The sequence below is a fragment of the Nyctereutes procyonoides genome, unplaced genomic scaffold (genome assembly GCF_905146905.1).
Source record: "Nyctereutes procyonoides isolate TBG_1078 unplaced genomic scaffold, NYPRO_anot_genome, whole genome shotgun sequence".
Taxonomy (NCBI): domain Eukaryota; kingdom Metazoa; phylum Chordata; class Mammalia; order Carnivora; family Canidae; genus Nyctereutes; species Nyctereutes procyonoides.
In genome coordinates this window covers 9404049-9418979 of record NW_026575130.1, presented here as the reverse complement: position 1 = coordinate 9418979, position 14931 = coordinate 9404049, and the positions used below count along the sequence as shown (strand labels likewise).

The window sequence follows — 14931 nt, the reverse complement described above, 5'->3', positions numbered from 1 at the left end:
CTGTGAATATTATTACCTTATATCCAAAGGGACTTTGCAGATGTGACTGAATTAAGGATTTGGGGATGGGGAGATTATCCTAGATTGTCCAACTGAATCCGATGTAATCACAAGGGTCCTAGTGAGAGGGCAGCCAGCAGGTCAAATAAGGAGGAGCTGGGATGAGATCTGGAAGTTGGAGTGATGCATTTGGAAGGTGGAGGCAATGGACCAGGAGCCAAGCAATGCAGGTGGTCTCTAAGCGCTGGAGGAGACGAGGAAACGGACTCTTCCCTGGAGCCTGCAGAAGAAATCACCCCTGCTAATATCTTGCCTTTTAGCCCTGTAGGATTCTCTTTGGGCTTCTGACCTCCAGAACCCTAAGGGAATAAATTTGTGTTTTAAGCCACTACGTTTGTGGTAGTTTGTTACAGCAACAAAGAAAACAAACCATCCCAGCCTCCCTTCCCTACTTCCAGATTCACCTCTTTGCTCTCTACCCAGCAGCTGCCTTAGAGAGCTTTATAGAATGCAAATCTGTTCACTTAAGGCTCTTCAAGGCCCCTCACAGTTTAGGAGATGATGTCCAAATTCCTTTACAATTCTTTCATCACCTTCTACCACCTTTCCCTTCTCTTGGTCCTCCAGTCTTCCTTCTTCCCTTTCTCTTTCATTGGTCCTCACTGCAGACCCTGGGCTTTTGCATGTGCTGTCTGTCTGGAAGGGGGTGTTTACTCTTCTCTGCCTGGGAGATGCCTTTCTTTCCACATCTCTTGGACTCTGCAGACTTGGGGACTGCTCCCTTTTCAGTGATCCCAGCACGCTCTCCGTGCATCTTGATGATATGTAGCACATACCACTCTGTGCTGTCATTGTGTTGTTTACATCTTGTCCTGGCAAGGACTGAGCCTAAAGCAGGAATGTGGGAAAAATCCAAGAAATACTTGCCAAAGGCATTGATGATCATGCTGGCATCGCCCCAGCCTGCCTCCAGGTCTCTGGGGAGCCAGGCTGTCTCTCTTTTCCGCCTCCAGCACAGTGCAGAGGGACTTTACAATGGTTCCTCTTACCACACAGACCTATATCTCAGTTGCAGGCTTTCCAGTCAATGAAAATGCTCCAGGAGAGGCTGGGTTGGGAGACAGATGCTATTAGACCATGACCATCGTACATATGGACACAAGTATGGGGACAGTAGGCCCAGCATGGAGCTATTTTTAGAAGAAAAGATAGACAAAATTCTACAAATCACCAGAGGTTTGTCAGAGTTAATATTTGGCCTTTAACCAGTGATTTCAAGGTACTTTGCGGAAAAAAAAAAAACACATGAGGGAGGTGATGCCTTCATTATTGTGTTTCTCACTTCCCAGTCTCATGTTCCCTACTTCCCGACTCCTGCTTCCTGGGATTATTTCCAAAGCAAACTATTTGTCCCCAGGCCCTCAGCTTTTTAGGAAAACCCAAACTAATGCACAGTGTAAAACCACATGGTTACCCATTAGGGAAAGTCAAGACTTTTATGACTTAATTATGGGATGGAGATAAGAAAATTTTGCTGCTCTTTCATTTTGAAGTTTCACTGCCTGTCCTAAGCATTTGTAAGTCAGACAAGGCTCTGCTTCTCTTCCCCCTGACTGGCAGCTACTCCCCCTCCAGGGGCCCTGTCAGACGGACTCCCAAGTTCTAACACCCAGAATCAAGCCAGATCAGATAGAAAACTAATGCAGGACTATCTAATGCAAACATGCCATTAAAAGAAAAAAAAAAAAGACTGTTTTCTATCATTCTTGGACTTGACCTGTGAAGCTTTCAGAAAGACACATGGAAACAATCATAATGAAAGGATTTCATGCATTTTTGGAGCAAAGCTTATTTATTCAAATTATCTTTATATTTGGATCCCATCACATTAGATTTTAGAGAAAGTCCTCGTTTTTTTTTTTCAGAGCTACAGATTTCTTATTTAATAATTTATTATTATTATTTTGTAGAGATAAAGTGACTCAGTTCGAGGGTTCAGATAGAATTTTGTCTGATTCACTGGAGATTTTTCCTATTGAATATGTAAACTGACAGATTTGTTTGAGGAACCCAAATAAGTTCTTGGTAACAGTGATAACTTTTCACATTTTCATGGAAAGGCCAACTTCATGTAAAGTACCAGCTATAGAGGCTATATTCTTTATTCCAATACATCAGAGCCATCTTGACTTTTTTATTTTTATAACTGAGTATTAATAAAAATTCATCACCCTGCTCTTATAAAGTAGATGCATCTGGGCCTCAATGTTTATTTTTTTAAAAGATTTTATTTATTTATTCATGAAAGGCAGAGAGAGAGAGGCAGAGACATAGGCAGAGGGAGAATCAGGCTCCCTGTGGGGAGCTCGATGCAGGACTCGATTCCAGGATCCCGGGATCACAACCTGAGCCAAAGGCAGATGCTCAACTGCTGAGCCACCCAGGGACCCCTGGACAGCAATGTGTATAATAAAGATGATGAAATTAACCTCAGGTTGTTATGTGTCTGACTATGGACTCCAAGGGCAAGGAAGGTCCTGACTTTCTGAAGGATAGAACTTTGACTCTTGACTCAAGTGATGACACTAAGGAGTTATGTGAAATCTCAACCTGACACTCTTTGACCTGGAAGGGGGTAAGAAATCACCCAGCTCTTGGGTTGCCCACAGAAAGAGTTGATTCTCATATTTCTCCATCAGGACTTGATTATAGGCAAAGAGTTTCTCTGAGTGCTCCTATGGAAGTAGGAGGTTCTTTACCCCTCCTCTCCCAAACCCAGTATAACTCTGAAGATTTGAGCCAGAAATACACTCTGTGGGTATGCTATAGACTGAATTGAACTCTCCTCACCCCCAACAAACTTGGGTGTGAAAGTCCTAACCCCCAGTGTAATGGTATTCAGAGATGAGGTCTTTGGGAGATCACTAAATTTAGATGAGGTCATGATGGTGGAGTCTTGAAGATGGGATAAGTGCCCTTATAAGAAGAGATACCAGAGAGCTTACTGTCTTTCTCTCCCTGAGATATGAAGACATGGTGAAAAGCAGTTATCTGTAAGACAAGAAGTCTCACTAGAAACCAACCATGCTTCTACCCTGCTCTTGGACTTCCAGCTTCCAAAACCATGAGAAAATAAATTTTTGTTGTGTAAGCAAGCCATCTAATCTATGGTATTTTGTTGTGGCAGCCTGGGCCAAGTAACACAGAATATAAACTGCAGAAGCACCACTTAGATATGTAGAGAGCTCAAATATTCTTACCTCTCTCTTTGAGACTTTTCATAACACATATAGTTATCCTGACAACCATGGCTCCTGGAATCAAACACACACTGACCGCAGACCAGAAAGAAGGGGTTCTGGCTGCTTCTACACTCTTTATATATGTTTGTCAAATACGAAGTATACTATTAATATACATACCTAAAATGGGTGAATTTTACTGTGTATAAATTGTATTTCACACATAATTAACCTTGAATTAAAAAAATCAATGCTTAGGAAACAAATTTCTATGAGAAGAGCCTAGAATAGCTGGAGTTGTTTAATTTTAAAAAGATAAATTGGGAAGTATTTTAATAATATTGGAAATCCAAATGCCAGTTTCCCCTTCCACTTTAAGGGTCATTCTGCACCATTATGTTTGGTAAAATGGGGGGAAAATGACATCCAGTCATGACTAGTTTATTGGCTTCAGATGGTGTGCATTGGGCTTGGCGTGCCATTCCAGAAGACCTGTATGGGGGGCTGTTGATTCCTTTAAATCTAATCCTTTTTAAGGATTCATTGCCAGGATAACTTTTGCATATATGCTAGCATACTTTTAAGTGTCCTCCAGGTACCTGTTGGAAAATAAGCATGCACATGCGTGCGCACACACACACACACACACACACACACCCCTCCCAAGGACCAATACCAATACAAATTATCAGAAATAATATGTACTAAACACATAAAAAGGAAGTCTTTTCTCTAACTGACTCATAACTTACAAGATTTTATGTGTTTATAGTAGAGTTGTCCTTAATCGTTCCATTACTGACTCCTTAATGGCAAATTGCTTAGCTATATAAATATCCCTCTTGTTTCAATTCTTTATCCCTCTTGTTTCAATTCTTTAACCCAGTATTTCTCAAAATATGGCCCTCAGACTACCTATGTCAGAATTATCTGGAATGATGGTTAAAAATGCAGATACCTGAAAATGAATTTCTAAGGAATCTGCATTTTATTTATTTATTTATGTATTTATTTATTTATTTTTATTTATTTATGATAGTCATACAGAGAGAGAGAGAGAGGCAGAGACACAGGCAGAGGGAGAAGCAGGCTCCATGCACCGGGAGCCCGACGTGGGATTCGATCCCGGGTCTCCAGGATCACACCCTGGGCCAAAGGCAGGCGCCAAACCACTGCGGCACCCAGGGATCCCAGGAATCTGCATTTTAAAAAGTCCCCAGGGAGCATCTGGGTGGCTCAGTTGGTTAAGGGTTCCACTCTTGGTTTCAGCTCAGGTGATGATCTCAGGGTCAGGTGATTGAGTCCTGCGTTGGGCTCCATGGCAGGCATGAAGCCTGCTTAAAGAAAGATTCTCTCTCCCTCCTTCTGCCCCTCCCCCTCTCCTATTAAAGAAAAAAAGCACCCAGGTGATTATTATACCACCAAGACTTGAGAACACCCATTTTAACTGCTATTAGGAAAGGATTAAATTTTTTTTTTCTCTTTCAACTGGATACAAAATAAGGGCAAACTCTCCTTGCCACCATTTTTGTTTAGACTTTGTGGTCCTAGGAATTGGTTGCAAAATTGAATAGTTCTTGTATTCTAAAGATTTTTTTTAAAAAATAAAGATTTTTTTTATGAAGACGGATGCCCATCTTTGTGAAATGGCACAAGGAGGGCAAAGCATGAAGGGAGGCAAAAAAAATAGATGGTTCACAAATAAATACCCAACCAACCAGTGTGTATAGGGCATTAGGCTAAGGCTCTGTCTTGAATGACTTCTGTTAATTCTCTAAGGTTAGTGGTTTCTTCCTTCTATCTATCTGTTCTTTCCCTCCTTTCTTCCATTAAAAAAACTAATATATATATATATATATATATATATATATATATATATATATATATAGAACTGAATGAACGCAGTCCCTGGTTTGTGAACTAATGACCATCATTGGTTCATGTATGGTCTTTAGTTAGTTATTGGATTATTTTAAATAATGCCATAAATATCTGAGAACATAATACCTAAATTGAAAGCTAGGACCTTGACAATAACTTACAATTAACCACATGATACCTTTTATCAAACTATCCTTTGTCATCCCACACCCTCATCCTGTGCTCATCACAACCTGCTTTGCTTTCTATATACTTCTTTTTGGTATTTAAATGCATTATTAAAAATATGTTGTATGTGTGTGTTTATAGGAAGGGTCTCCTGTTTTATGTAATCTTTCAGACATATTTTTCCACCTATGATTGTATTGATAAAATTATCTATATTGTGTGACATGGCAGTTGATCATTTTTAAAAAAAGATGTTACTTATTTGACACAGGGAGAGAGAGAGTACAAGAAGGCAGAGTGGCAGGAAGGAGAGGGAGACACAGACTTCCCACTGAGCATGGAGCCTGATGCGGGGCTTGATCCCAGGACCTTGAGATCATGACCTGAGCTGAAGACAGAGATGCTTAACCAACTGAGCCACCCAGGTGCTCCCCAGTTGATCATTTTTAAATGCTATATTATAGTCCACTGTGTACATATTTTATAACCTATTAACCTACCCAACTGCTGAGGGAACATTTGCATGTTTCTAGGTTTTTGCTGTTATGAACAGCACTACTGACAATATGAAATACTGGAGAGGACATGGGTCTGGAGGATTTCTTATAAGTTGCCATTGAGCGACTTCCCTGACTCAGGCCACCTCTCCGAGTCATGGAACCTCGCCCAGGAGCGCTCCCCATTAAAGCACGCTTGAACCTAAAAAAAAAAAAAAAAAAAAAAAAAAAGTTGCCTTTGAGAAGAGAAATTGAGGTAATGACTTGGGTGGGAATAGTTTAGTATTATCTACTTCAGTTGAACATTCACATACCCTACACACTCGGTAATTCCCTTCTTAAGCACACACTCAACAGAAACTAGGGCAACGTGCAATCGGAGATGTATAGAAAAATATCCAGAATGGTGGGGCAGTGTATTTGGGACAAGTTTAGAACCCTCAGGTTTAGGGAATGGGACTGGAGTAGGGGTGGAAGAGCTCGAGGGAGAGTGCAGCAGGCATCAGAAATCCAGGCCCCCACAGCCACCACTCCTCATCAGTGACTCCACCTGGCTTTGCTTGCCAAGAGCAGCTATGAAAGGGAGAAAGGCTTAGATTGTAATTCCTAGCCCAAGGGTTTGGAAGATGAAGAGAGGTGGATAAACAACTGTCTGAGGTCTATGAGTCCCCACCTACAGTTCTCCTACTGACCTTTCAAAACAACTGTGACACCAGTGCTAGGGACCCCTGGAGCTGAGGTCTGAAGGCACTCACCTGGCAACCCAAGGCAATGGTGAGGGTGAGCCCAACAATCTCCCTTCTTATTTTCTTTTCTCCACCAAGCTGAGCTGTCGGGGCCTCCTTCCCCAACCACCCTGCCCCCACCTTCAGACACCAAGGTCAAGCCACCCTCACCCACAGAAGTTTCCTCTCATGGTTCCTTTGACCTCTGTCTTTGGGGAAGGACTAATAATCCCTCAGCAACCCAAGGCGGCTGTGTGGGTGTTTGCAAACTTGGTTTTAGGAGCTTCATTAGTAAAAGCTGGGGCTTCCAGGCACCCTGCTTATGTATTCTCTCATTTCCTTCTCACAACCACCTAAGAGGTAGCAAGCCCCGGTGTGATTATCTGATCTTACAGATGAAGACACAGATTTGGCAAAACAAAGGAGTCACTGAGGTCACACGGTGATTACCTGGCAAAGCTGGAAGAGAACCCCCGGCTTCCACCTGGTTCTGGAACACTGCTGTGGCTTCTGAGAGCAGAGAGCCTGAGCACCTCCTGGGCTGGTGTTCTCCAGGCTCACCTCACTTATGGAGGCAACCTAATGCCCCTGAGCACACATCAGTGTCTCCTTAGATGTGTGGCTAATTGTAAGGACAAGTTTCTTGCAGTTGCCATTCCAAAGCTGCTCTCTTGTTAGATTTTTTTTAAATTTTTTTAAATTTTTATTTATTTATGATAGTCACACACACACAGAGAGAGAGAGAAAGAGGCAGAGACATAGGCAGAGGGAGAAGCAGGCTCCATGCACCGGGAGCCCAACGTGGGATTCGATCCCGGGTCTCCAGGATCGCGCCCTGGGCCAAAGGCAGGCGCTAAACTGCTGCGCCACCCAGGGATCCCTAGATTTTTTTTTTAAGAATTATTTTTTTGTGGCAGTAGAAGGAAACCATGTTTTTAAATGCTGTTTCCATGCTCACACACCATAGTGAAAGATGATGCCTTTCTGTCTCAAAATAAAAGAAAATGTGTTTGACATCTCATGACAAATTTCTTCTGAAACCCTTTTTAACGGATGCTGCTGATGCCCTGCCCAGATAGACCCTTTTATCAGGCTAGCACACCCAGCCCCCAGCTACTCTTAAGTGTTGGCTGCTTATGGCTCAGGGCTTCCCTTTCTCTGGAGAATTGACCTTTGCCCAATGGAGCTGGCTATCCCAGAGATGTCTGGAAACAGCCCTCACTTTGGCTTGCAGCCAATGACTGCCTGATACTGTAAAGGCCACAGCCCCTTGTCTGAAGGGGGTTAATTGTATGGTGTTATCATGTTCTAGAGGTAGGCTCCTGCTAAGGATAGCTTTTCTATCCTTAAAAGAGCCTTGCTGCTCTTTTCCTGACTTCTCCTCTCCCCTTACTTCCTTAATCCACTCTTCCTGAGAGCTCCTCCAGTAAGTCACTTGTACAAGAATCCCTGTCTCAGGCTCTGCTTTTGGGGAACCCTACCTAAGATACCCTTCAATTAACAGAGGATGTATTAATGTATTCTAGGTGCTACAGAGTAGCATGAAAAACTTGGTATATTTGATGTTCAACATTTCTAATGTCATTTGAGAATTCTTTGATTCATTGTATATTCTTTAAGATTTTTAATTTATTTATTTGAGAGAGACATAGCACAAGCAAAGGGAGAGGAAGAGGAAGAGGGAGAAGCAGGACCCCCCGCTGAGCTAGGAGCCCGATGTGGGGCTCGATTCCAGGACCTGGGATCATGACTTGAGTTGAAGGTAGACACTTAACCATCTGAGCCATCCAGGCATCCCTGACCCATGATTTAAAAGTGTGTTGTTTTGGGGCACCTGGGTGGCTCAGTCAGATAAGTGTCCAACTCTTGATTTCTGGTCAGATTGTGATCTCAGGGTTGTGAGATTGAGCCTCAGGTCCAGCTCCACACTGACCATGGAGTCTGCTTAAGATTGTTTCTCTCCCTCTCTGTCTGCCCCTCCCCACCCCTGCTTATGCTCTCTCTCTCTAAAAATAAATAAATAAATAAATAAATAAATAAATAAATAAATAAATAAATGAAATAAAAGTGTGTTGTTTAATTTCCTAGTGTTTGTAGATTTTCCTGTAATCATTCCTTTATGGATTTTTAGATTAATTTCATTATGGTAAGAATATATATTTTATATTATGTATCAGTATTGGTCCAATAATAAATGGGGAACCACTAGGATATATAGCTATATAGTATATAGTATAGTGTGTGTGTGTATATATATATATATATATATATATATACACACACACTTAAATATATATCCTAGTAAGTCTGCTTTTCATATACGTACACATATGTTTATACTTATATTACATTTATATTTATAAGGATTTGTTACAGGGATTTGACCTTATGTAATTGTGTAACAATCTCTGTAAGGCAGGACAGTCCTAGCATCTATTTGAAAAGGCAAGGCTGATGTAATATGGCAAGAAGAAGATCTGGAATCCAAAGCATAGAAGCCCATGAGGACAGGCTGAAACTCATGTCGATTTTTGTTGCCTCTGACCCTAGTGGTGTGAGTGTCATGCGTTAGCTGGGTCCTTTATCATGGAACTCAACACATACCTCAAGTCCAGGAATTGCAGGAACTAAGGGGACCCAGGGGAAGTGGGTAAGTTGCAGCCCAGTCACTGTCTCACATCAAACAGGTGAGTCAGCACATCGGTGACAATGGGTGTTAGCTACAAAATGACTTCTGCTTCACTGCCTCATTCAAAGTCTCAAACCCGAATCTGTCTTATGGCCTACCCTAACCAAAAACACACAGGAAAAGGAATTCTTGGAAATACAGTTCATTCTAGGCATGCTGACACATTACAAACCCAGCACGCCCTTCCTTCCTTGACTTGGAACCTATGTGCATCTCCTTAAACTGTATTTAAACTCCAAATAAAGACAATAGCAACTTCATGTTTCCACCGACCATGACACACCTATACCACATGCAACCCCAAACACACATCCCTTTCCCCCAGAAAAGGATACAAAATCCACTCCAACACACACTTTAAAAAATCTTTGGGTGAGGGGTGCCTGGGTAGCACTGGGCATGGAGCTTGCTAAAGATTCTCTCTCTCCTTCTCCCTCTGCACCTCATCACCTAAAAAAAAATTTTTGGCGTGATGTTTATTTTTCTCTTGCATTCCAGAAATACTCTTCCTTACCCCTATTGCCTCCTAGCAACACTATTTCTGCTTATGATCAGTGTCAATCACCCCAATGAATTAAAACAATCATCCTCTTTACCTGTTGATTCAGTGGCATGACAAATCCAAAGTGGCCAGATGGCAGTCTCAGCTTTTAGAAGGGATCATTGTTGTGTCCTTTAGTGGAAGGATTATTTCCTTTGGAACCAAGACTTCCAGAGCAGCAAAGGCTAAACTTGTGGGGATGGGAAGTAAAAATTGTTCTAGTGGATCCCTGTGGTCAATAGAGGATTCCCTTTCATTTTCACCCTGTGATTCCTAGTACCGTGAATCCTGGCTGTAGGAGAAAGAACACCATATATTGGTCATTAATTTAGACTATTTACTCCACTCTTAAGGGCATTTCTCCAGCCTTGCAAGATGCTGGCACCATAATCTGGTCATAAAAAGGCCATTCCACCATTCTTATAAGCTAATTATGTCAGGATGGTGGAAAACATGGAAGACCAGTGAACTCTATGATTATGGACCCTTTTCTACCTTTCATTATTCTGTGAAATGAATTCTTGTGTCAGAAGTAATGTAGCGTCTAGTACCATGACAGTGGACTTATTCTGGAAATCTATGAATGATGGTTTTGGTAGGAGTATTGCAGGGAGGAAAGGAAAGTCCATAGAGTTAACTATCTCCTCCAGTAAAAATAAAGCCACTACCCCTCTCATGGTTGAAGCAATATAATTTAATCAACCTGCCACTAGTTATTTGGCTGGTTCTCTGGGTAATGGTGCTATACTGGAGGTTCAGCATTGGCTTCTGCTGTTGACAGATTGGGCAATCGGGAATGGCTGTAGCCAAATTGACTCTGGTAAGCAGAAGTCCATGTTGCTGAGTCTGGCATAACCCCTAAGCCTGCTGTGATGGCCTGGTTTTTCATTACCCCATTGGGCAATGACAGGAGTGACTGGGTGACTGAATCAGACCACCACAAGGAAATTGGTGCTTTTATAAAACAATCTGTATTATTGAAACCCTTTAGGAAAGAGAAATTAAAGAAGCAGTTCTGGAAGATAAAAGGAAAAGAAACAAACTTAGGATCCAGATCGACACCATAGGTTAGTAATTTCAGGAATATCACACAGCAATATTATTAGTGAGGAATTAAAGCAGATTAATGAATATTTGAAAGGAATGGGGGATTACTTTTCTCTTTCCATCTTCTTTATTTCTTCTTTTACAATTCTTACACCAAGAAGACCAGAAACTGTGTGTGTGAGGCATGAGGGGACATGGTTTCACTCAGTCCTCAGTGTGTTCTGAAGGAACAAATGTTAGGGGACCATGGCTCCTTGCAAATCATTTTTGCTCTCGAAATCTGCATTTTCTGCTCCCATAGTTCTGTTCCCCCTTCAAATCCTGTATTATTACTGAAATTTTCTTCTCTTAGGGGGTGGAAAATGCATCCCGGATTTCTACTTTCCTTGTTTATTTCAGTTCACAGATGATATTGCTATTGGTATAGAAAGTAGCAAGGATGCATAAACCAGCATCTGGCGGCCAATATTATATTACCTACGGGTCAATATTGGCTAGTAAAATTATTGTGTATTTGTTTATGTATCATTTGAGTTTCTCTAATTAGTATTTTTGTGTCTGTCACTGACTGATAAACTGTATTTTCCTTTTGCTTCTAGTATTTCAAAACCATTTATCAAAATAACTAGTTTTATATTTCATCAGCAGATTCAACCATCTATGTCAAAATTGTCAATTCAATGCCTCTGATCTCAACATCTTAAAATGATGTGGAGGGAAAAGCACCAGCCCAGGAGTCAGAATGATCTTGATGCCAGTCCTAACTTTGCCTCTAAAGACTGTACTTCATTAAGTCACTTAACATCTATGGCCTTCAGTTTATCAAACAAAGAAACTGAACCAAGGACCCACTCTAAAGCAAATAATAAAAGGATGTTGTACAATAAAAAAGGAAAATAATTGCAGAGGGAAGGAAAAAATGAAGAAAAACAAAAAGTATATATATAAAAGCATGTACACACACACACGCCTAAAATTATAGACTTAAAACAGTAACATTTAGAGAGGCAAATGAAATACAAATATTACAAAGTCTCTGCATTAAGCAAGAAGAGGATAAAAATTCTACTTAATTTTGCATTGTTGAATTTTAATAAGTACAGGTTTGGTTTGCCAGAATTGAGTTTAGGATTTTTGTACATACATACATTTAGGATATGTATCTGTCTCAAATTATATATATACCTATATATAGAATATATATAAATATAAAATACAATACAAAATATGTAATACATATGTGTATGTGTGTATATATATACATATATATACATATACACACATATATACATACATACATATACATATATACATACATATATACATACACATATACATATATACATATATACATATATATATATAAAATTCCCCATATAGTCTATATATAGACTATAAAACAATGTATCATGATGAAGTTAATTTCAGGTTAGTTTTCCATTTGAAAATAAATCTAAGTATATTACTTATGTAATTTTTCTGCCAAAATATTTAGCCTGAATTTAATCATGAGAAAATTATACAAATTCAAATTGAAAGACACTCTTCAAAATGTCCAACTGGCTTGTATTCATCAAAAATGTTAGTGTGATGAGAGAAAAAATAGATAGGAAAATATTCTAGATTTAAAAAAAACTAAACAGGGATCCCTGGGTGGCGCAGCGGTTTAGCGCCTGCCTTTGGCCCAGGGTGCGATCCTGGAGACCCGGGATCGAGTCCCACGTCGGGCTCCCGGTGCATGGAGCCTGCTTCTCCCTCTGCCTGTGTCTCTGCCTCTCTCTCTCTCTCACTGTGTGCCTATCATAAATAAAAAACAAAAAAACAAAAAACTAAACAGAAGTGACCACTAAATACTTTGCCAGATCCTTCCTAGGATTCTGAATTTTTTAAAAAGGCTATAAAAGACATTATTGATGCAATTTAGGAAATTTGGATATGCGTTGCGTATTAGATAATATTATAAACTAATCCTAAATATCTCTAATGTGATAATTGATGTGTGGGAGAATGCCTTTGTTTGGGGGAAAACAAGGTGACATATTTAGGGTAAATGCCTTGATATCAGCCACAAATCTCAAATGGCTCAAATGGCTTAACCAAAGATAAAAAGTTTGTGTAATAGTATATAGATAGGAAACTAAGTGGGCCAAAATATTACAATCAGTGAATACAGGTGAAAGATACAAGGAATTTTCATTACTATGTGAAACTTTCTTAAAGACTTAAAATTTTTCAAAGTAAAAACTTGGGGGGAATAAAGAAAAAAATGTAATATACAATAAAATGATACAACAAAATATAAAGTGATTATTGATGTCAAAGAAAGCAATAACGAAACCCAAGGGGTAATGTAAAGTGGCGTTAAGAGAATACATAATTAAGGGAATTCTATACAGAGAAGACTGGAGCATTGATGGGAAACACAGAAGCATCACAAAGGAATAAATAAAACTGTCATTATTCTCAGATGATATGATTATATATGTACAAATCCAAAAGAATTTACAAAGTTTTGGAATTTGCAAGTGCGTTTAGCGAGTTTGCTGAAATCAAAGTCAATATGCAAAAATCATTGTATTTCCAACTACCTACCTACCTAAATAAATAAATAAATAAATTAAAAAAAAATCTAAAAGGATGTAGGGGCGGCTGTGTCTATCATCTCTTAATTAGCTGACTTGGCTTCTACTGAAATTAAATGACAACTGGAAAATTACTACACACTATCACAAGCTCAACCAAGCAGTAAGTAGCCCCAATTGCAGCTGCAGTGCTAGGCATGGTGGTGTTGCTAGAGCAGATTCATAAGGCCTCATGTACATGATATGTGGTCATTAATTTTAAGAATATGCTTATTTTAAACCAATCAGAAAATAAAAATGAGAACCAGTTTGCATTCTTATGGAACAGACAATATTCTTTACACTTTTGCCCCAGAACTAGAATAATTCTCCTGCCCCCTGTCATAACTTAATCTCAAGAGATCTGCACTATCTAGGTATCCTGAAGACAATCGGTGATAAGTTACAGATGACATCATTCTGATCTGGTAGGAAGAGAGGTACTATACTGGAGTACACTGTATGGTATACTGGAGGTATACTAGCATGGAGGTATACTAATATACTAGCATTAGAAACCTCAGTAGGATACGTTTGCTCAGGAATATGGGAGATAAACCTTACTAAGAATCAGGATCTATCATTTCAGTAAAGAGGATGATGGCCATACTCAATGATGGCCTTGAAAGACAGTGACAAGGGAAAATCTTTCAATGGTAGAACTTTGAGCGGTACACGTGATCACCACTCAAAGTGAGCACATATACAGACTCATGAGCAGTGGTGAATGGTCTGGTTAGCCAGTCAGGAGCCTGAAAGAAAGTGTTAGAGTCCATGACAAAGGAGGTATCGGGTAAAGGAATAGAAATGTATACATGGAGTAAATAACACATGCTAAAATTTGTTTGTGTCACATGTTAATGTACATCAAAAAGCACCCAGCATGGAAGAGGCACTGAGCAACCAGGTGAACAAAATGACTTGGCAATTGACATTAGTCAACCTTTGACATTAGCCACTTCACAATGGGCACATGGACAGAGTGGTCATAATGGCAGAGATGTTGGCCCACAGCATAGACTCCCACTTACCAAGAAAGATCTAGCTATTGCCCCTTCTCCATCCCCAATCTGCCTGCAACAGAGACCAACAGTGAGTCTCTGACATGACACTATCCCTTGAGATCAACTGGCCACTTGGTGACAAGTTAAATGCATGGGGTTCCTTCTGTCCTGGGAGAGGAGAGCCAGTGGTTTATTTGCACAATAGACATCTATTTAGGGTATGGGTTTGCCTTGGAGTTTCCTACTTACAGAGCCTGAACCAGAAGCACAATTTAGGGGCTTAAGGAATGCCTGATCCATAAGCATGGAATCCCCACAAAACATCACCCAAATGAGGAACCCACTTTACAGTGAAAATGTGCAGGGTAGAAATCGACCAGTTGTACTACACTCAACATTACTCTGAAGCTGCCACTTTGATAGGGTATTGGAATACCCTCCTGAATAAAGGTGTAGCCAAGGTGCTGGCTCAGAGGTAATACTCTGCAAGGATGGGGTGCTATCCTTCAGATGGTA

At 40.2% G+C, this 14931-nt stretch overlaps 1 protein-coding gene across 2 annotated transcripts in view; it reads right to left on the bottom strand.

Moving 5' to 3' along the window:
- Window positions 1-5159: 5159 nt before the first annotated feature.
- The window catches only part of ETNPPL (ethanolamine-phosphate phospho-lyase), a 30784-nt gene continuing 21012 nt past the window's right edge, over window positions 5160-14931 (bottom strand). Inside the window, exons 13-16 of one of the 2 annotated variants that reach the window (XR_008666781.1) lie at window positions 9799-10035; window positions 9538-9652; window positions 6964-7135; window positions 5160-5990 (exon numbers count right to left, since the gene is read on the bottom strand). Coding sequence is in view for 1 of the 2 variants with exons in the window: in XM_055342520.1 (XP_055198495.1) it covers window positions 10003-10035 (33 nt within the window). In the remaining variant the exon portion in view is untranslated. Of the gene's footprint in view, window positions 5991-6963; window positions 7136-9537; window positions 9653-9768; window positions 10036-14931 lie in introns of those variants that run through there. The other variant, XM_055342520.1, reaches the window with a different exon arrangement.